The following is a 22,130-nucleotide window of genomic DNA, read 5'->3' as shown; positions in this document are numbered from 1 at the left end:
ATGTAAAAATATCATTAAAAAAATGTTCTCTTCCTGCAATATGGCGACTTGAACTGTGTCAGATCCTATGTGCGCGTGCTCCACTTTACCTCCTGACGTCAACTCCTCAAACCAGAAGCCAGTTGCTGCAGCTTTATGAAGGAGTCAGTCCGCACATTCCTACACCTAGTCACAGCACAGCAATAAGGAAGTAACGATGCCTCCCCTCGGACAATAACTTGCAGGAATATTTAAGAAGAAATGGTGAGGTGACAAGGCTTGAGAAAATCCTTTGTAAAGTTGCAGCAACTGGCTTCCTGTTTGAGGAGGTGACACCGGGAGCTGCTGTGGATCGCGCATCTAGGTGTCTGGCATAACTGAAGTCACCCTATCGCCTTTTTTTGATAACAGGAAGAGAACTTTTTAATAGTAATTTTACATAAAGCACTTAAACATTGTGCAGGGTAGATGCATTGTTAGATTTTAGTGTTACTGTTCCTTTAACATACGTGACCTGGGAATGCTGGGAGACACGGTGAGCTCGGTTTTTCACCTCCATCTCTTTCAGCCAACCAATGAGCACTTGCTAGACAAACACATATCTATAAAGTGACCCATGGATAGCGTAATACTGTGCCACAGTGTCATCATTTAAGAAATGATTCTAATCAATTGATGAACACGGGAGAGACCAAAAAGATTGGCAATAAAAAATACAAACAAACAAAAATGAACTTTCACAGTGTTTTATTTGGTCGCTGGTGTCAGTGACCCCAGAAAACATTTTTAGCTGAAGGATTAAGTTATACAAAAAGGAACACTCAAAGTTCAAAAAGGCACAGTGAAGAATAATTGAAAAGCTGCTTAGAATAGGCCTATTTAAAACATACTGAAAGTTAAGGTGAACTTCCCCTTCAGGATATGAAATTGATGCGTAAAGCTTATAAAAACAAATAGTGATAACGCCACCGCTTTGATCTGATTAAATGACTAGAGTTAGACGTACACGTTTTAGCATATATCTAGAATTTAGTAAGTTGCATGACAATATAAGACGACTGCTAAAGGAGATTGACAATGTTGTCCACCTGCTCCTGTGATGAAATGCAATGCCTTGGCACTTAAAAAAAGTAACAGTGTCACAGGGAATGCAATCTTGGGCAGAAATGCCTGGCATAGTTTCCAGGGCCGTAAAGCGGCTGTCTATTTAAAACCCACCAACCCTTCATTCAGCAGCCAGATCTTCCTCCGAGAGAGCAGATTCCTGCACTACTTCCTTGGCTGGTTGCAACTAAAAGCAGCACAATGGTAAATCAGGAAACCAAAACAATGAAACCGGCACAGAGGGCCATGCGAAAAATCAGAACTGCCAGCTTGGTTTCTAGTTTAACAAAAGGATGGCAACAATGGGCTTGTGAACATTCCACCAAGCAGGCACAAGAACCGAGCGGCTGGGTTCCAAACACAGAAAAAGATGACCAGGAACACGAGATAAAGTTTGAAAAGCAAACCAAACCTACAGTTGTAGCACCAAGAAAGGATCCCAAAGAAGATCCCACCGATGACCATGGAGATGCACTGATCAGAACTAAAACTGTGACCAAATCTTTTGCAAGCAAAGCGCAAGAAAGAGGAAACGATATTTGCTCCTTAACAGAAAGATATGAGAAGGACCCAAGTTTACATATACAAAATAAGTACGAAGACTCAATGGTGGAGAAAATATTGCAAGGTAATATATCTCCAACAAGGAGAAGAAAATGCTCAAATCTAGTTTCCCAACTCACCAAAGGCTGGAAGCAGATGGAGCAGGTGGATGAGGAGCAGGTGACTGCCCCAAGTCCTACCCCAAAACTGAAAGAATGCCGAAGCGAGAGCCTGGAAACAGAGGACAGCGGATATGGTGAAGGTGATGCCGAAGGGAAATCCCAAGTGGACAATAAGAAGGAACCACCAACAGAAAATCAAGAGGACACTGCAAGGATTAAACAATCATATTCTTCCAGGTGGGTTTGTAACTTGTACATAATTACTTTCAGTGAACAGTATTAAGTGGTGCTTTATTATTTTAACGGTAACCTGCTTATGTTTTTAAAGCAAAACACCTCCCCTCACCCATTACAGCTCACCAAGCCCACCAATTAGAATATTGGTAACATTGGGCTCTTTGGGTTATTAAATGGTCTGTCACTTAATAAGGGGTTGTAATGATGGTGACACAGTAAATTTAACACAATTGTAGTTTAAATAAAATAAAAACTTGTGCTTTAGTGTAACGGGCACTGAATGCTGGCGGTTGTAGCTTTGCATCAGCTAACAGTATTTTTAAAGAGGCAGTATACTCCTTTGTCCAAAATGGATAGTACTTCTGCTGAACCAGAAAGTAGGTTCAAGCTCCCTGTTTAGCACGAGAAATAACAAAAAACATAATTTTTCCTCATTAAAACAAATAATATATTCAGCACAAGCCCTAGTTATTGAACAAGGTGGCATACTACCTCTTTGGCACCAGCAAATGTAACTGATCCCTACAATATAAGATGTTGAATTCCATAGAAGGCTATTGACACTTGCTTTTTCCAGTGAAATCGATCAATAGATATTGACTGAAAACACTTTACTAGATAATCAATTAGACTTGAATTGATTGAAATAGAGTCATTTTGACTCATTCTGAATAAGTAATATTTATTTCCTTTAATAAAGCCCAGTGTATAAAGACCAGTTTTTGGAATGTCTCAGCTGTTTGTTCCCGATTGCTCTCTGAAACCATTTATTTGCCTTTGCCTACATGGGAATTGTACAAAAAACAATAATGGCAGATTTCAGTGTTCAAGAAACTGGGATATTTTTATGATAGGGCACATTCTACCAAGGTCTCTAACTTCAGAGGGCCCTCTTGGAAGAATATAAAGAGCATAATGTACTGTGTAATAAATGGTACATGCTTTTCATGATATATATCAGGGAAGTCCATCATCTGCTCTTGCAGCAGTTATTACATTGCAATTGCAAGCAGACCACTCACAGCCAAAGCATTATACCTTAGAGTCATTTGACCCAGAATAAACTTCAACCACTTACCAAGTCTTTTGAGTTGACATGTATAGACTAGATGAAAGGCATAGTCACGGTTAGGTCTTAAACCCAACAACTATGCACATTTATACACATTAGTATAGGACAGTTCCATGCTTCATCAGGCCAGCTATTTTGCTTCCCTTCTACTCTATTATAGTCTAATGGGACTGAACAAAGACACAGTCATCAAGTTAAAATTTTTGTTCAAATATTCCATGGAAAGTCAAGCTGGTAAAGTATCCAGGGCAGCACTACTGACCCTTCAGGATTTTTCTGTCATCAACTCAGCCCCATTGTTTTCTAACAATGACCTAGAAATGGACTGACTAATAAGAAGTCCACAGGTTGGAGATCCTCAAAACATATTTTCAGGCACCCCTGGTTATAATGATGGACCTTGCCTCTTGGCCAGTGCTCTTTGTATAAGTAGCTTAAAATATATTATTGCTTAAAAAATTTTTTACTTTGTTTTTTTAGAAATAACAAAGCTACTGGAGAACTTGAAAACATAAACAAAGCTTACAAGAGATACAGCCCTGTAGATAACATAAAGGGACGGTGGGAGAAGTGGTCAAATCAACATGCTCTGACACAAAAGCTAAACCCTTTTAGTGAAGAGTTTGATCAAGATTTTGCAATGTCCCGAAGACTCCACAAGGGTGATAAAGGTTATGGCCATCCTGAAGAAGGGACAAAAACTGCTGAAAGGGCCACGAGGGCCGAGGCCCACATCCACCGTGAGATGAAGGATCTGTGTTTTGTCATTAGTACTCTGTCTGACCCTGACAAAAACGGGACAGTCCGAGTAACTTTTGGAGAACTCTTTGATAGATATGTACGCATCTCAGATAAAGTGGTCGGAATACTACTGAGAGCAAGAAAACATGGCATGGTGGACTTCCCTGGAGAAATGTTATGGCAAGGCAGAGATGACCATGTAATAATCACTTTACTTTAAACATGGGATGAACATTGCACATTAGGTTATTTTTATGTTTCATGACAAAATAAACAAAATTACATTTCAGTAGAAATCTAGATGATCCAGTGAAATGGATTTACCAAGATGTCCAAAGCTGAATCGAGATAACGTGGATCGCTTGGATCTAACCACACGATGTACCAGACAAAATCTCCTTATATACCCAATGTTACTATTTGTAAGTTAGAATTTCTTACAGCGACAAACTGCAGTTACTTACATGGCAAAGGGCTGAAAGATATATCTGATTATACAGCAAAAACATTTTGGTGATCACTACAAAACCATAGTGTGTTAAGTAAAGCTATAAAGAACCTTGACAAATTGCAGATTTTTTGGAATCACTATTTATAAAAGTACCCCGAAAATTCCCAAATTGTTTCAAGCTTTTCACATTCAACTTTTGCTCTATTCTTCATACAAACCATCAAGGCCTTCTATAGCATGAAATGCATTTTTGTGTGGGGGAAGTCAGATAATTTTTTAGATATATTTTGGTATCCATGTTGCCACTACAGAGTATCTTTGCACAATCACATAATGAAAATACCAAATATATTTTGACTTCCTCTAGTTGTACTAGGGGGTTATTTACTAAAACTCAAATAATTTTTTTATGAAAACAAAGTCGACCAAACTACTTCCATGAATTGAACTCATTTATCAATTTTTCTTGAAAAAAATTGCAACAACTTGAAAACAACTTCAGATTATCGGATGAACACCCATACTTTATCATATTATCCAGCGTATTTCACAATGTCAAGTAACAACTTCAGGGTACCTGCCATTGACTTCTACATGACCTTGACACGTTTGAGATTTTGAGCTTCAGGGTATAATAAATCTCTAAAGATTAGTTTTTTTGTTAAATTTTTTAGTTTTTTTTAGTTAGTTTTTGAGAAATGGGCCCCTGAATGTGGAGTTACCTCTTATCTTACACAACTGACATTCTATTTAGATGTTACAAAGATGGACATTTTGTAATCGCCGTTAATGTAAGATATTTGCCTTTTTTCAAAGGGATGTTTTATAATTAAAAATGTTAAACTTTACCAAAAAAAAGTTATATTTATCTAGATATGGCTTCATGTTTATGGCTATTTGCTTTACTTAAAGTAGAAGTTTACAATACTTATTAGTACTTAGGTGTACTAAAGGAACTTTATAAAATAAATAAAATTAAACTTTTATAAAAAATGTTTTATGCTTTAATCATTGGTTTATGATTTTAAATATAGAAGTATACTGTTGTATTTATTTTCTGTTTAGATATCTTTAAAGGACAAGGACAGTTAAACTAAAGAAGGAGGTTAGAAATGTTGTACATTATGTTTTGGGCATCTGTACCAGCCCCAGGCAACCACAGCCCTTTAGCAGTAAAGATCTGTGTCTCCAAAGATGCCCCAGTAGCTCCCCATCTTCTTTTCTGCTGATTCACTGCACATGCTCTGTGCTGCTGTCACTTACTGAGCTTAGGGACCCACTCACAATATACAGTACACATAGAATAGAAATGTCACAATATAAGGCTGATTAGTAATTAATACAGATAATTACTACATGGCAGCACAGAAACCAGTGCATCAATCATCAATTTAATAATCAGTCCTGTAGCATCAGTTTATATTACAGACAAACCTCATTTTCTGCTGGATAATTAGTGAAGACCCCTAAGCTTAGCTTCTCAACAGCTGCTCAGAGCCCACTGAGCATGTGAGTGTCACAGACACTTTCCAAGATGGTGACCCCCTGTGACAAGTTTGAAGTCCTGGATCATTGCTGCTATTGACAAGCTGAAACTTTAGGCTGGTGCAATAAGTTCACTATATAAAATATGGCATTTTTAGCCCTATTCGTTTTTAGGGTTTATTTCTCCTTTAAAGGAGTAGGAAAGGTCTTTTTACTTGAGGGTGCCAAACGTTAGGTGCGCTGGCCCGGAGTTTCAGGTAAGTAAATGCAATCACTTGGGAGTGCCTAACTTTCAATGATTCTTCAACGGAGCATTCTTCTTCCTAATTCTTCTTTCTTTAAATTTCACGGGGCAGACATATGAGCAGTCTTTTTCATTAAAGTTTGGCTTTTCGCTCTACAAGAGAAAAAAGAAGAAGGAAGACAAACACTCGATGGTGCCTGCTGGAAGAATCCCGAGCCTGTGTAGTTTTCTCCTAATAGGTGCACCGGACTGGGGGTTTCAGGAAAGTAAATGCTATCACTTGGGGGTGCCTAATAAAAAGACCTTTCCTTCTTCTTTAAATGCCATCAGAATATAAACTTTTGGATAGTGCCTTAAAGTCAAGGGCTGTGAAGGAAGGTAGTGTTTAAGCACTATGCTTGTTCTAAAAGACTGATTGCAACTGTTGACTCAATATGTAAAGTTGGGTTATATTTGGAGTTCTTTGGTTTTTTAGAGCTGGTTCATCAACTTGCGCATTCATTTTAGATGTTTTAAATGGACATTGATACAAGGCTTAACCTACACATTCCTTTAGAAGTATCAGCCTCACCAACTGAAAGCGAAGTTTTCCTATGCAAATCTGATGCTCCAGCAAGGAGAAGACATGCCAACTTTAGACAGACCATCAATACATCATACAAAAATGTTTCATGCTAAGCTAGATACATGTATGGTGACCGAACGATCTTGATCAGGCACCATACCTGCCATCCAAAGATGAAGTGGAGTGGTACTGATGGTGCAGTTTCGATTGGCTTTGGGTTGTCGGCCAAAATGCGTAGGACAATATAACATCAGTCCCTCGCCCCTGTAGAGGGTTGGCCCGTGTATGGCCACCTTTACATTTAGTAATATTTCAAAGAAAATACACAACTCGGGATTATTTTACATGTATTTATTTTTTTTATTTTCTCTCTATATATATTTATACATATATTTATAATTATATCACTATGACCTTATAGTACTTAAAATCCGTTACAGGATTAGTAAATAGTCTTAAACCCACAAAAACATTAATAGTGCTGTGGAAGACCAAAGGGAGGCAAATGCTGTACCTAATATATTTATTTACATCTTTTGTAAACATTTATTCTACATACTAGTACTAACAGGATTATAGCTATACACGTTGGGAAAACAGAGGACGCCCGGTTTTGTTTCATGTTCAGCGGAATTGATGAAACATCTTCCCTTTATTACCAAAGCAGTTGAGTTTGATTTGAAAGAACGTAATATCTAAGCCTATAACAGCCAGTCCTTTGGCTTTCATTTGCTTTCAAAATAATTTAAAGTGCTATAAGCAACCCGTCAATAAACACATTTCTAGAAGAACAAGTCTACTTTTGAACATTAATTTACAAGGTAATATACAGGTTTGTCAGGAACAGCTGACGCTCCAGCACGAAGAGAACCCACGGTCACATTTATAATGGCAAATTTACTTGCGTAACAGAATGTAAGCTTTGAATTGAAATTCTTCTTTTTTGAGGCGTATTTTCCTACGGAACGGCTACGGACAGAAGAGTCTAAAGACGGTCATTTTTCTGATGTCACATGACAGTTTGCATATTTCACAAAGAATACAAGTTACGATATTGTTTACTTATCATATACATCAACCAGTTTGTCAGATTTAGTACTAATGTACAACATATATTCAACCAGTACAAAACTATATTTGATTTTCTTTTTTACGCTGAAATTTATTGGTTGCCATTTTTTTTAAAATCTTTCTAGAGTGCATTCCTGGTTGTTTTTAAATGCAGCATCCGATTCAAATGTGAAGCTCGTAACCTGGAGAAACCCCACAGAAATCCTTGGAACTAGGTTACCTTTCATAAAATTTCTCATCATTTATTAGGTGTTACCTTTCATAACATTTTTCACCGTTTAGTTAGTACAGAAAAACAACATAGAACATGTACAGTCGCAGGTTCGCCCCATACGAACGTCTGAAAATAGATTTAGCTGCTGAAAATGAAAATAACTATGGTTAATTTTTAACAAAAAAATAGAAATATCATAAACTGTATATATTAAGCTGCAGAACACAGTCTTCAAAATGTTTCACTCCTGTACAGTGATTAAGAAATATTCCATCAAGAAACACTTTTTTTCTTTTTCATATATAAATATATACATACATATTTACTCAAATGCCCAAATTTCAATATCTTGAACTATGAAGTCTTCTTTCTTAGAAAGTATAGAATTTCCAAATGTTTTACATGTATGACTTCTTCCATGGTAAAGATCTCCATCCAACCAAAGAGCAAATTCTCCCCTGGAAAAAAATACGTTTTACAACTTATGGAATGTGATACACCTATAACTGGTACAGGTTCCGTTATCTGGAAACCCGTAGAAAGCTCCGAGTTACGGGAAAGACATCTCCAGTGGACTCCATTTTAATCTAATAATTCAAATGTTTGAAAATGATTTCCTTTTTTTCTGCAATGAGAAAACAGTACCCTGTACTGGATATGAAACTAAGCAATAATAAATCCTTATTAGAGGCAAAATAATACTATTGGGTTTAATTAATGATTAAATTATATTTAAGTAGACTTAGGGGGTTATTTATCAAAGTCCGAATTTATCTCAATATTTTCTGCTACAAACTCCGATTAAATCCGCTCTGGTTTTTTATGCTTATTTATTACTACATTTTCCTGAAAATTCTCAGATTTTTTCGGATTTTTCACCAGAAAACTCGGGGTATTGCACAAAACCCAGCGCACATAACTCATTGGGACTTCTCCCATTGACTTATATGAAACCTCGATAGGTCTGAGATGCCGGATTTTCAGATTCTGACTTTTCTATCCTCGGGGTTTAATAAATTATGAAAAATTTGTGATTTTTTTAAATTCCGACTTTATATTAAAAAAATCACACTTTTTCGTGATTTTTGTATTTGGCGTTTAGTAAATAACCCCCTTAAAGTATGGAGATACAAATTACAGAAAGATCCCTTATGCAGAAAATCCCACTTCCAAAGCATTCTGGATAACAGGTCCCAAACCTGTATTTATGGTAGAGAAAGCCCTGCTTCTGAATCAGTAATGATTGTAATGACCCTCTCCTGGGAGAGAAGCAGGACATATGTCTAGTTAAAGACAGTGGACGGCAAGGAATCCTATTTAAAAAGCATCTGCCAAGAAAATTATTTCCTTTGCAAATATCTAAATTAGTTTTTTTAACAGACCATGCATGGAGCATCAGATGGAGTGTTAAAGTTACTTACCCTCCCCCTCCAAACGCTAACGAGTCCATATCGCCTTTGATAAAGAACATATTGTCTCCGGTCCATTTAAAGACCTAGGTTGAAAATGGAAATATCTGCTTACATTGTGTTCACATCATTTGAAAATGAAATACAAGTATAAAAACTATTCACAATTAAAAAAAAAAATAATTAAAATGAACTGGCAAACTACTGCTTTGTATATGGGGTTATTGGGTGAGCATGCTAAACGCATCTACCACCATCTCATCCACCCAGAGACATCATTTAAAGCCGAAAATAATTCTGCTGTTCAGCTACCAAAACTAACATACACGGAGGGATCAGTGAAGTTTGGCCATCTTGGTTTGACCAGTTTCTGTTGCTCGTGCGCCCTAGACCTAAGGGGATATTCCCCGACTGCATTAATCGGTGAGTGTGCGGATCCGTTTCTTTTACACATTGGTCCCTAGACCTAAGGCCAATTTTTCCAGCCCAGACAAGTATATACAGTAAGTAAGTAGTTTTACTAATAGACAGCTCGAGAACTTCTCCCCCCCCCCCTTAAAGCAGCAGCTGATTTTAATATGGTCGTCTGTATTATGGAAAACCTCAATATCTATTGGGAGTGGAATGAATCATTCCAACATTCTTCTGCCTTCTGTTATGGTTAACAATTATAAGGATTCCTTAACATTGATATTGTCATATTTGATTCCAGCGCTGGACAGATCGTCTGTACTTGGAATGTTAAAGTGGCATAGTCTGTTTTAGAGGGTTACATTAAAGCTTCCGCCTTTTCAAAATGAGCTGAACGTATTTTTATCTATTATCGTTTTCATCTATTTTTTGTCGGTTATATCTGGTAATAAACAAGAATATGAAACCGATTTCCCTTTAGTACTTCCTGCCACTTGTGGTCCTACAGAACTTCAAAGGAGCGGAGGAAACAATTACCAGTCCACTGAGGTGGCCCTGATAATGAGCTGTTGCGTGTAGATAATGGAGATTATTTGTTTGTTTAAAGGTAGATAGGAAGCTCTGAACAAATTGTCCTGTTTATAAAGGAACAGGACTTCAGTGAGCATACAAATTAGGGCTTATAACGGCAAAAAATAGGAAACGCATTTTTTTTTAAAAGTGCCATGTGGTTCAAAACGCGTCAGTAGTGATGACTTATATGCATTGATTCAAAGCTGACATGCTATTTATATTTGTCAACAAATAAAGAAACGGTTTATTCATCGTGATTTGGGCGTGTTAAAGAAGTTTGTATTGTAACCAATACGAACTTCTTTGACAAGCCAAATCATGATGAATAAAAGTTTCTTTATTTGTTGACAAATAAAGTTTTGGAAGAGAGAACATATATTGCACTTACCTCGAAATCTGGGCAGAAGGTAAATAGAAAGGTCTCTCCGGTGCCATAAAAGCAGTCACTCACTTTAAATGGTTCTGATGCTAAAGCGCCAAAAATCTACAAAAAAAGGAAACAATTTAGAGATGCATGTCTCTGAAAGCAACAACTGTTACATAAATAATAATAAGAACTACACAATATAGCTATGTCTACATGAATTTGTTGGTAGGTTAAAAGAATATTAAAATCACAATAAAAACACCATTGGCTAAAAAATGCTTTATTTTATATACTGATCTTATTATATCAGTTCTGCAGCTCTAGAACAGCAATGATCTAGACCTTGAAAGATAGCTCCCAATCTTGCAAGCTTGTTAGGCCATCTTTTCAGTGTCTGTGGCACTGCACATGCTCAGTAGAAAATAAGATGGGGAGCTACTGGGATTATTTTCGGAGACAGATTTTCACTGCTCAAGACCTGTTGTAGCTTTTGTACAGAAGCCATAAACATAAAAATAATTTAAAACATTAAATAAACCTAAAAGGATTGTTTTGCCTCCAATAGGAATTAATTATACCTTAGGATCAAATACAATGCCGTTTCATTATTACAGAGAAAAGTGTAGCCCATCTCACCCTAAACAGGTTTGGTTTTCTATTTTGCTCTCCAGGTCCTACCCCCTCAGAAGCCATGTTCTAATATCTTGGAATAATGAGATCTAACAAGTAGTGACGTGCGGGTCTGGTTTTACCAAACCCTACCCAAACCCGCCCTCCCTCCACCAGCACGCACACGACTTCAAGATTCCTTTTATAGACACGCGCCGACCCATCAATGACGTCACAAAAGGGGCGGGGCGAGTAGGCGCGCGGCTATAAAACCGGAAGCCACTGGTGTTAGGTGGCAAATGGGGGTGCGAGGTGGGTCCAAACTCGAGCCACCTGGCAGGTATTGGGCTGGCCCGCTCATCACTACTAGCAAGATCAAAACGGGCCGTCTGCAAGTTTGGATATATGGCTCTGAACCATTAGGAGGTTCTGGATGCATAGTAGGCCAAAGGGACATAAAGGAGTGATTTGAATGTCTCCGTCCATGATACTTTATGGGAGAATTAAAACTGTCATCGTGCCACGTTAATTGTTCGGCGGCCCAGTTCAGGTCTGTCAGGCCGCGTCCCGGAGGTTGGGGACCCCTGTTTTAGCCCATCTCACCCTAACCAGGTTCGGTTTTCTATTTCGTTATAGAGAAAAGTAAATAATTAAAAAAAAAAATATATAGAATTATTTGATTAAAATAGAGTATATGGGAAATGGTCATCCCATAATTTAGAGCTTTCTGAATAATGGACTGCCAAAAGCCCCTTGACAAATGACTTGTGTGTGAAAACTTGGGATATTCTTCTTCTCACCTATCTATCTGCCTTGCAAGTCTGAGTGCTGCTGTTTATATTGGGACACTTGGAGGCACATTTATCAAATATTTCTAAAAACTCCCATAAATTCGACCAATCTAAATTTATTTAAAAAAGAAATAAATTTTAAACTCGGATTAATGGAATAGACCTGGAAACTCAAATCAAATCTGATTCTTAATTTTTTCTATGAAAAAAACTTGAAGGTCAGAAAGGCTGCAAACAACTCAAAATTGATCCCTGGACCTATCCCATTGACTTAAACAGCAATTAGGCAGTATGATAAATCTCGAAAATCTAAAAATTTTTTTTTTTTTAAATCTCGCATTGAATTACTCCCCAGTTGAAATTGACAGTTTTTACCATTAAGAAAAACTTGAAAATTTAAACTCTGAATTTTCAAAATCAGCCCTTTTGTGCAGTATGCAATTTATGTTTTCTGATGACTGTAACTGTGTATTTATTTATCTACTGTATATAGGATATTACATCACTATTTTTGCATACCTTTATGGGCAGATTTATCTAGGGACAAATAGTAAATTAGAATTTTTGCTTTCGAAATTTGAATGTGAGATTTATCACAACTCGACCATGGAAACAGTCCTAATTCAAAGATTCGCCACCTAAAACCTGGCGAGTTCATTTACAAGTCAATGGCAGAGGTCCGTTGAGCCATTTGGAGATGTTATTAGCCTTCCTGACATTCAAATACGAATCAAATAGGATTCAAATTTTTGGGTCAGAACCATTTGATCGAATATTAGACATTTGATTTGTTTCGCAAATAACCTCCCAGTCAAATTGAGAGCATATTCGAATTAAATGTTTTTTATAAAAAGTGCCCTCCACTAATTTTTTTTTCCAGATAGTGGATCCCATACTTGTAGATAAGAAATGCTTTGTGAAGTTGGAGTGTCCCTTTAAAATTTACTTACTGATCTTATCTCACTTACAGGTGTCGGGAGAAGGGAATAAATAAATGACTACTTGGCTTTGTACAGTTGGAAATTTTGCAGATGTAAAAGTGATAAGTGCTTTGGGAAACAAATATTCCCTAAAATATGGGAATGCTAGGAGACAAGTGACTGTTTTGGTATGACTGGCAATCTACAGCACTGTGTCCTTGCAGTTATTCTAGACAGAAGTTTTAAAGGCTCCTGAAGGACAGAAAGAGGCAGGAATGGCTTAAAATCAATGAAACACTTTTATCGGCATAATGCAGCCGACACATTTCGCGCTAAAAGGAACTCACAAACTCAAGAGTGGTCTGGTCCCATATAAAACCAAACTCTTGAACAAGCAGAGTGGCTAGTGAGTTTTATATTCAAGGAAACCAAAGAAAAACAAAATAAATGATAGGAAAGGGATATACTCTACTATATAATATGTAGATAGAAAATATATAAAAAAATTAAAAATACTGAATTTATTCATGCACACAATATAATCTTCCTTCTGCAGTTACACTCATTACTTTTACATATATTAACATCAAAATATTTGTTTACAAGCCATTCTTCACTGTGTGTCACTTACTAACAATTTAGCAATCAAATTTAGCAATCAAAAGTATACATTTCAGAATTTTTTATCATATATTATATCTTGTGCATAGTTTGTTTATCCAGGCATAGACAATAAATGTAAGGCTCTGTATAGCGTGACATAAATGTAATAAAATTGACTGCAGTCTCATAATCCTCCAGTTAGAATACTGGTTAACGGTTATTAGCAGCTGGATGTCAAAGGTCACCTCTCCCTATTTGCATTACTGAGGGAAGAAATTAGATTCAATACACAGAAAGGGACAATCCAACCAACCATTAGAGCAGTAGGTCGCATCCGGCCCACTACTCCCCCCTTATGTGACCCAAACATGAAAGTCTGGCTGCTGGGACTGCATATCATGTATAAGCTTTAAAAGGTATCAGTACTGAGATTAACTGGCCCCTGCATTATTTACACATTAAATTCATCTGTTCTTCTTGCCCTATGCTCCGTGTGTGTCATACCCTGCCTGTCCTGTGCTCCGTGTGTGTGCCATACTCTCACTACCCTATGCTCCGTGTGTGTCATACCCTGCCTGTCCTGTGCTCCCTGTGTGTGCCATACTCTCACTACCCTATGCTCCGTGTGTGTCATACCCTGCCTGTCCTGTGCTCCCTGTGTGTGCCATACTCTCACTACCCTATGCTCCGTGTGTGTCATACCCTGCCTGTCCTGTGCTCCCTGTGTGTGCCATACTCTCACTACCCTATGCTCCCAGTGTGTTTCATACCCTGCCTGTCCTATGCTCCCTGTGTGTGCCATACTCTGCTTGCCCTATGCTCCCTTTGTGTCATACTCTGCCTGCCCCATGCTCCCTGTGTGTGCCATACTCTGCCTGCCCTATGCTCCCTTTGTGTCATACTCTGCCTGCCCCATGCTCCCTGTGTGTGCCATACTCTGCCTGACCTATGATTCCCTGTGTGTGCCATACTCTGACTGCCCTATGCTCCCTGTGTGCGCGATGCTCTGCCTGCCCTATGCTCCCTGTGTGTGCCATACTCTGCCTGCAGACTGCAAGTGTATCCATTTCTTGGAAATAAATGGTTGAGCTTGCTTTTTATGTGAAGCCATGGCAGTCATTAAAACTTCCGACCATAGCCATCAGTACAGTTAGAGGAACTTTTTCCTATCAGTACACAAACAGCAAGTTTGCTTATCAGCATCATTATACCCAAACTCTTTCACTTGTGGTATTTATAGATGTTATGTCTGCACATTCAAAGGGTAGGGGTGGGGGATTTTACATTCCAGGAAAGGCTCACCACAAAGAGTTACAGTACTTAGAAATAGTGACAAAGGTAATCCTCACGTGAGCTGCAAAACTACCCAGAAGCTATCTCATACAAGCAACTACACAACATACAGAATCGTACACTATTAAGGAACATGAGTTAGGGCAAATTTAAGAAAAGATCAAATCAATGACTAGTAAAAACATCAGACAGAGGATTAGGTATTGAGGGATGCTGGGGCATCTCTCTCTCTATGTGTCTTTCTCTCTGTGTCTCTCTCTCTCTCTCTGTCTCTGTGTGTCTCTCTCTCTGTCTCTGTGTGTGTCTCTCTCTGTCTCTGTGTGTGTCTCTCTCTCTGTCTCTGTGTGTCTCTCTCTCTCTCTCTGTGTGTCTCTCTCTCTCTGTCTCTGTGTGTCTCTCTCTCTCTGTCTCTGTGTGTGTCTCTCTCTCTGTCTCTGTGTGTGTCTCTCTCTCTCTGTCTCTGTGTGTCTCTCTCTCTCTCTCTGTCTCTGTGTGTCTCTCTCTCTCTCTCTGTCTCTGTGTGTCTCTCTCTCTCTCTGTCTCTGTGTGTCTCTCTCTCTCTCTGTCTCTGTGTCTCTCTCTCTCTGTCTCTGTGTCTCTCTCTCTCTCTGTCTCTGTGTCTGTGTGTCTCTCTCTCTCTCTGTCTCTGTGTGTCTCTCTCTGTCTCTGTGTGTCTCTCTCTCTCTCTGTGTGTCTCTCTCTCTCTGTCTCTGTGTGTGTGTCTCTCTCTCCGTCTCTGTGTGTGTCTCTCTCTCTCTGTCTCTGTGTGTCTCTCTCTCTCTGTCTCTCTCTCTCTCTGTGTCTCTCTCTCTCTGTCTCTCTGTGTCTCTCTCTCTCTGTCTCGGTGTGTCTCTCTCTGTCTCGGTGTGTCTCTCTCTGTCTCGGTGTGTCTCTCTCTGTCTCGGTGTGTCTCTCTCTGTCTCGGTGTGTCTCTCTCTGTCTCGGTGTGTCTCTCTCTGTCTCGGTGTGTCTCTCTCTGTCTCGGTGTGTCTCTCTCTGTCTCGGTGTGTCTCTCTCTGTCTCGGTGAGTCTCTCTCTGTCTCGGTGAGTCTCTCTCTGTCTCGGTGAGTCTCTCTCTGTCTCGGTGTGTGTCTCTCTCTGTCTCGGTGTGTCTCGGTGTGTCTCTCTCTGTCTCGGTGTGTCTCTCTCTGTCTCGGTGTGTCTCTCTCTGTCTCGGTGAGTCTCTCTCTGTCTCGGTGAGTCTCTCTCTGTCTCGGTGAGTCTCTCTCTGTCTCGGTGTGTGTCTCTCTCTGTCTCGGTGTGTCTCTCTCTGTCTCGGTGTGTCTCTCTCTGTCTCGGTGTGTCTCTCTCTGTCTCGGTGTGTCTCTCTCTGTCTCGGTGTGTCTCTCTCTGTCTCGGTGTGTCTCTCTCTGTCTCGGTGTGTCTCTCTCTGTCTCGGTGTGTCTCTCTTTGTCTCGGTGTGTCTCTCTCTGTCTCGGTGTGTCTCTCTCTGTGTGCGTCTCTCATACATATAGAAAGGTTCCTCGAACGTCGAATTTTAGACGTTCGAGTTGCTTCATAAATAAGCTCCCATTCAAGTTGTGAGTAAATTTGAGTTCATAGAGTAAAAAAAAATTCACATGACTAAAATGCAGCCTTTAATGAAGAACCCCCGTAAGCATACAACTACTAAGCTCCAAAGCTTCTTAAGGAATTCCTGAAAAAGGGCTCCTACTGCTAATCTCAGTTCAGCCGTTTTCAAAGGGGCATGGAATATTAGATGGTATTCAGCAGGCTGTCAGGTCTCTTTAGGGACATAGCAGAGCAGGTGGTAAAGCAACCAGCAATGAGGTCTGTTACATAAATACAATCTGTGTGATGGGGATGGTTCCCCCACTCCACCAATAGAATAGGAACTGTGTCTATTATTAGATCACCCAGAAAAAACCTATTACTGTACCTGTGAATCACTGTCTTTAATGACCAAGAGTACTGGAGTGTCCAACCCAAGCATCAGTCTGTACAGTGTTTTCAAGCTCATGCCATGTTTTGCAGTACTATAAACAAGCGTCCATGGATAGCCTATAGTCCGAGGTGGAAGGTGCTTTGTCAGCTGTTGAAAGACCAGATAAGGTTATTCCAAAAATGCGGCGGACAGAGAGTTGTGTTGTCAGAAACCAGGCTTTTTTTTATTCAGGGGCCACACTACACTAGTATGAGCAAAATAAAAAGGAAAAAATTGTAACAGTACCTTTTCAATTTGTTCAGTCTGCAAAAGAGAACTGGGATCACTGAGATTTGGTCGAAAAGATTCCGGCTCCTGATCATGCTTAATGTTTGTGGCTTGCTTCGAGTTCACGTCTTCTCTTGTCGTGATCTTCAAATAAGGATAGAAGAATATTAAAAAAAATGGTCATAATGTTACAGCACTCACTGTCTCAAAGTGCCACTTTCTTTAAAAAAAATATAAAAGATCTTGCATTTGTGGAAGTAAATAACCAATGAAACTGGGATGCACTGAATCCAGGATTTGGTTCGGGATTCGGCCTTTTTCAGCAGGATTTTGCCGAATCCTTCTGCCTGGCCCAACTGAATCCTAATTTGCACATTCAAATAAGGGACGGGGAGGGAAATCATCTGATATTTTGTCACAAAACAAGGAAGTACAAAATGTTTTCCCCTTCCCGCCCCTAATTTGCAATCGTGAAGGATTTAGGGGTTTGGCCGAATCCAAAATAGTGGATTCGGTGCATCCCTGAATGAAATAAATAAAGTGTGTTGCGTGCATTTAAATATAATGTACTATAACCCTGCACTGGGTGTGTTTGCTTCAGAAGAACTACAGGTATAGAACCTGTTATCCAGAATGCTCAGGACAGACATGGGGTTTTCAAGATAACGGGTCTTTCAGTAATTTGGATCTCCCAAGTCTATTAGAAAATCATGTAAACATTGAATAAACCCAATAGGCTGGTTTTTGCTTCTAAGGATTAATTATATCTTAGTTGGGATCAAGTACAAGCTACTGTTTTATTATTACAGGTAAAAAGGAAATTACTTTTAAAAATGTGGATTATTTGGATAAAATGGAGTCTATGGGAGACGGCCTTTCCATAATTCAAAGCTTTCTGGATAACTGGTTTCCGGAAAACGGATCCCGTATTATAGTTTATGTAAGTAAGCTGCTGTTTATCATGAGGGCAGTCATTCTAGTTGAAAATGGGCTATTATGCGGTGTAGCATACAATGGTCTTAGGTCTTACACAGAACACACGCCACCAACAATACATGAACTTCTAGCTGAAGTCTTTCTACTGAACTTCTAGCCTTACAGAATAGTGAAGGCTGCTATACCAGGAAAGCTTATTAACCTTTGGTGTGTCCCACTTTCTGTCAAATAGTATAATAGTATTTCTACATTATTCCCTGCAGAATAATACAGGTGGGGAAAGGGACCAATTTCCAAGTATCCACAATATGCCTATAACAGCCACAGCAAGGTAAATGCAGCAGCCTTGTCAACTTATGTGGCCAGATAGGGATATGATAAGTTACACCTTATGGGCAAGATAATAGATTCTCATGTCAATCTTAAAAGGAAAGAAACATCTTCTTATAAGCAAATAATATTGGGAACCATTAGCGCTCCTTCACTAGCTATGACATTATACATCCCCAACTGCTGAATTAAATGAATTTATTATTTGTTTCTTTGCCACTTGGAAGAGATGCCACGTAATTAAAGGAATTGTCAATTCTGCCTAATAAAAGAAAACACAATTTTAAGCAACTTTGCAATAAACATTCATTACAAATTTGCTATGCTTTTAAAGTTATTTGTATATGTATTGCTATTGAAAACAGTGTTTGTCCCTTTCTATTCTCTGCCCTGGTGGCTCAGACTGTTGAAACAAGGTAAGACAAGGCAGTTGATTAAATGACCTGTCTTTGACTTTTGCAACATTGTTTGCAAAGTAACAACAAAGAGTTAAAGGAAAGGCTAAAATTAAGTAAGCTTTATCATAAAGGTCTATATATATTGTGTACACACATCTGCATCAGACTTCCTGATTTCAGCTTAAACCTCCAGGGCTAGGGCTTGAGCATGCTCAGTTTGTTCCTCTCTTTCTCCCTCCTCCCCTCCCTGCTGTAATCTGAGCCCAGAGCTATGAGTGAGCAGGGAGAGACTCAGGCAGGAAGTGATGTCACACCAAGCTAATATGGCAGCTGCTAGCCTACAAAAACAGAGAGCTTCTAGAGCTGTTTGCTCAGGTATGGTAAAGCATTCTGCAGAATAAATAGTGTTACACTATTGTGGCTAATCTATTGGCAATAAACTGCTTCAGTGGCTTGCCTTCTCCTTTAAAGGAGAAGGAAACCCTAAAAATGAATAGGACTAAAAAGTCCATGTTTTATATACTGAACTTATTGCACCAGCCTTAAGTTTCAGCTTGTCAATAGCAGCAATGATCCAGGACTTCAAACTTGTCACAGGGGGTCACCATCTTGGAAAGTGTCTGTGACACTCACATGCTGAGTGGGCTCTGAGCAGCTGTTGAGAATCTAAGCTTAGGGCTCGTCACTAATTATCCAGCATAAAATGAGGTTGGTCTCTAATATAAACTGATACTACAGGGATGATTATTAAATTCTGATGCTAATTGCACTGGTTTCTGTGCTGCCATGTAGTAATTATCTGTATTAATTATCAGCCTTATATTGTGACATTTCTATTCTATGTGTACTGTATATTGTGAGTGGGTCCCTAAACTCAGTAAGTGACAGCAGCACAGAGCATGTGCAGTGAATCAGCAGAAAAGAAGATGGGGAGCTACTGGGGCATCTTTGGAGAAACAGATCTTTACTGCTAAAGGGCTGTGGTTGTCTGGGGTTGGGGCAGAAGCACAAATCATAATGTACAACATTTCTAGCTACTTCTTTAGTTTAACTTTCCTTGTCCTTTAAGCAAATGATTCTTTGTTTTTACAAATAGCTTTAAAAGCAATGAAAATGCTTAATAAAATGTATATTGGAAAGTTGCTTAGAATTTTGTTTCCTTGTTCAGGCATTAGACAACTGTTTATTTTGGAGATGACTTTTAACCTTTAAGAGAAATGGTGACACAGCAAAGCAATTACAAGGCAACCATACAAAATAAAAAATCTCCTATAAGAATATAAAGGCTTAGACTTCTTAAGAAATACGTTGAACATTGTAAACAGTTAACACATTGTAGGAAGGATCCAAGTGGTAATTCCTGCCCCCGACAGATGCAAACATATTTTATTCAGAAACAAACGTTTTTTTAATACATTATATCCAAGCCTGCTGTTATCCTAACATTTCTGTGAGCACGACTGAAAGCCAGACATTTTCTTGTTGAAGTTCTGTGCGTATTATCAATGGTTATCACAAGAGGCAGCTTGTACATTTGTAAAAATAAAATAGCAATTGGCATGGAAAATTCTTTACCTGCATAACGCGGTTTTGACGGAAAAAAAAATAAATAAAAAAAACAAAAAACAGCATCATTAAATTATCTCCCACATAACATAAAAATTATTTGATTCAAACAGAAAAAAAAATAAAATATTGCACAGCTGTGAAAGTAACATCCTACAAGTACATTGGTGTTAATCTATAACCCAGGCTGTTTGGGGAAGTGCTGGGGTGCGAGTAAAATTAGGGATGTTTTGTAAGATTTGCTTTCACAAGCTGGCGGTTTACAGGTTGCAAACATCATGGACACTACAAACATAGCCCTAAAAACCCCTTGAGAAATATTTTGAATATGGACAGACAGACATTCACACTGGCCGGCAGAAGAAGAAACACTTAATGCAAGCAAAAGAGCAAACAATGAGGCACACAAATTGCTGATATTACTATGTCACTGCAAGCGAGGACTCAAAATCCTTGAAAGGACACATTTTTATTTATATATTTGCTTTAAGTAAAAGGAAATAGTAATTTCAGTGTTTTTTTTTTTGGAGAGAGCCTTTGTAGTAAGTGGGCAGACATCGGCCGTAAAGGAACAGTTCAGCGTAAAAATAAAAACGGGGTAAATAGATAGGCTGTGCAAAATTAAAAAATGTTTCTAATATAGTTAGTTAGCCAAAAATGTATTGTATAAAGGCTGGAGTGACTGGATGTGTAACATAATAGCCAGAACACTACTTCCTGCAGCTCTCTTGGTTTACCTTAAAAAAAAATGTATGACCTTTTGCACCCTATCACCCTGAAAAACTGAAAAGTCCCCAGCGTTTTTTGGGACTTAGAAAAATCTTCAAATTTTTTTTTTTGAGGAACTCCTATCTGCCTTTATTGCACTTTGCCTGGTCTGAGGTGGCAAAGGCAAGTCTGGCACAAGAGGTAACCTTCAGTAAAATCCGCATCTTAGTGAATTTGCACAATTACGTCCATTCGCCAGAGCGAACATTCGCCTGGCGTTAAGAGTGTGAAGTAGCGCTACAGTCTATCTCCTTCGCTAGCGAATTTACGTCACCGTCCGTTAGTAAATCGGCAAAGCCCATAAAAGATGCCCGAATATTCGCCAGCATTAGTCACTTCGCCCTTTAGTAAATTTGCCCCCAGGTTTCCACTGATTGGTACCAGGCAGTAACCAATCAGTGACTTGAGGGGGGGGCTATATGGGACGTAACTGTTCAGTGAGTTTGCAAATGATCCTCAGCATTCAGCTCAGATTCAAAAGCAACAGTTATGACCCATGTGGCCTCCCCTCAAGTCTCTGATTGGTTACTGCCTGGTAACCAATCAGTGGAAACCAAAAGAGCTGCAAAGCAGGAAGTAGTGTTCTGTTATGTTAGACATCCAGTCACTCCAGCCTTTACCTTGGCTCTCCAGCTGTTAAGGAACTACAAGTTCCACAATGCAATGGAGGAGTCTAATGAAGGAGTCTAAAGGCAAATGCATTGTGGGACTTGTAGTTCCTTAACAGCTGGAGAGCCAAGGTTGCAGATCCCTGCTTTATACATTACATTTTTGGCTAACTAACTATATTAGAAACAGTTTTTTTATTTTTTTTGCATAGCCTATCTATTTACCCAGTTTTTATTGTTACTCTGTACAATTCCTTGAATAATATATTCTATGGTTTGCTAAGGACACTACTGATGGGGAGAGGTTTGTTCCTGGCAAGGAGGGGGTAACTACTGAAGAGGGCACCTTGAGACGTCTGCAGAGAGTGCGCAGTTCTTCAGTATTTAGCGCATCGATCCTGCGGTGGTACTCTGCCACAGATACTACCTGAATATGGAGACAGGAAGACAATAATTCTACTCATAGAGTTAAAAGAAAAAAAAAAGGAAAGTTAAGAAAAAAAACAAAAAGCAACAGATGCAAGACACGTAAAGCAAATGTCTGTAC

At 38.9% G+C, this 22,130-nt stretch overlaps 2 protein-coding genes across 8 annotated transcripts in view; one reads left to right on the top strand and one right to left on the bottom strand.

Annotated features, from left to right (window-relative positions):
- Positions 1–710: 710 nt before the first annotated feature.
- Positions 711–5,157, top strand: abra.L (actin binding Rho activating protein L homeolog). Its single transcript, XM_018268207.2, has 2 exons — positions 711–1,985; positions 3,538–5,157. The coding sequence occupies exons 1-2, from the start codon at positions 1,285–1,287 to the stop codon at positions 4,016–4,018; spliced, it is 1,182 nt and encodes a 393-aa protein (XP_018123696.1). The 5' UTR covers positions 711–1,284; the 3' UTR covers positions 4,019–5,157.
- Positions 5,158–6,879: 1,722 nt separating this feature from the next.
- oxr1.L (oxidation resistance 1 L homeolog) overlaps positions 6,880–22,130 on the bottom strand; it is a 308,951-nt gene continuing 293,700 nt past the window's right edge. For 3 of the 7 annotated variants that reach the window (XM_041565208.1, XM_018266165.2, XM_018266169.2), the window contains 6 exons: positions 21,930–22,010; positions 16,996–17,121; positions 16,705–16,857; positions 10,610–10,705; positions 9,250–9,323; positions 6,880–8,286 (listed from right to left, as the gene is read on the bottom strand). In XM_041565208.1, the coding sequence (XP_041421142.1) occupies positions 8,151–8,286; positions 9,250–9,323; positions 10,610–10,705; positions 16,705–16,857; positions 16,996–17,121; positions 21,930–22,010 (666 nt within the window). In that variant the 3' untranslated portion in view covers positions 6,880–8,150. 7 annotated transcript variants of the gene reach the window in all.

This window comes from Xenopus laevis, chromosome 6L (genome assembly GCF_017654675.1).
Source record: "Xenopus laevis strain J_2021 chromosome 6L, Xenopus_laevis_v10.1, whole genome shotgun sequence".
Taxonomy (NCBI): domain Eukaryota; kingdom Metazoa; phylum Chordata; class Amphibia; order Anura; family Pipidae; genus Xenopus; species Xenopus laevis.
This window is presented reverse-complemented; position numbering and strand designations above follow the sequence as displayed.

Bases quoted from the DNA above. Each gene is read 5' to 3' on its own strand.
- abra.L (XM_018268207.2), top strand. From the start codon at position 1,285: ATGGTAAATCAGGAAACCAAAACAATGAAACCGGCACAGAGGGCCATG. The intron at 1,986-3,537 runs GTGGGTTTGTAA...TTGTTTTTTTAG, and splicing joins AAACAATCATATTCTTCCAG to AAATAACAAAGCTACTGGAG.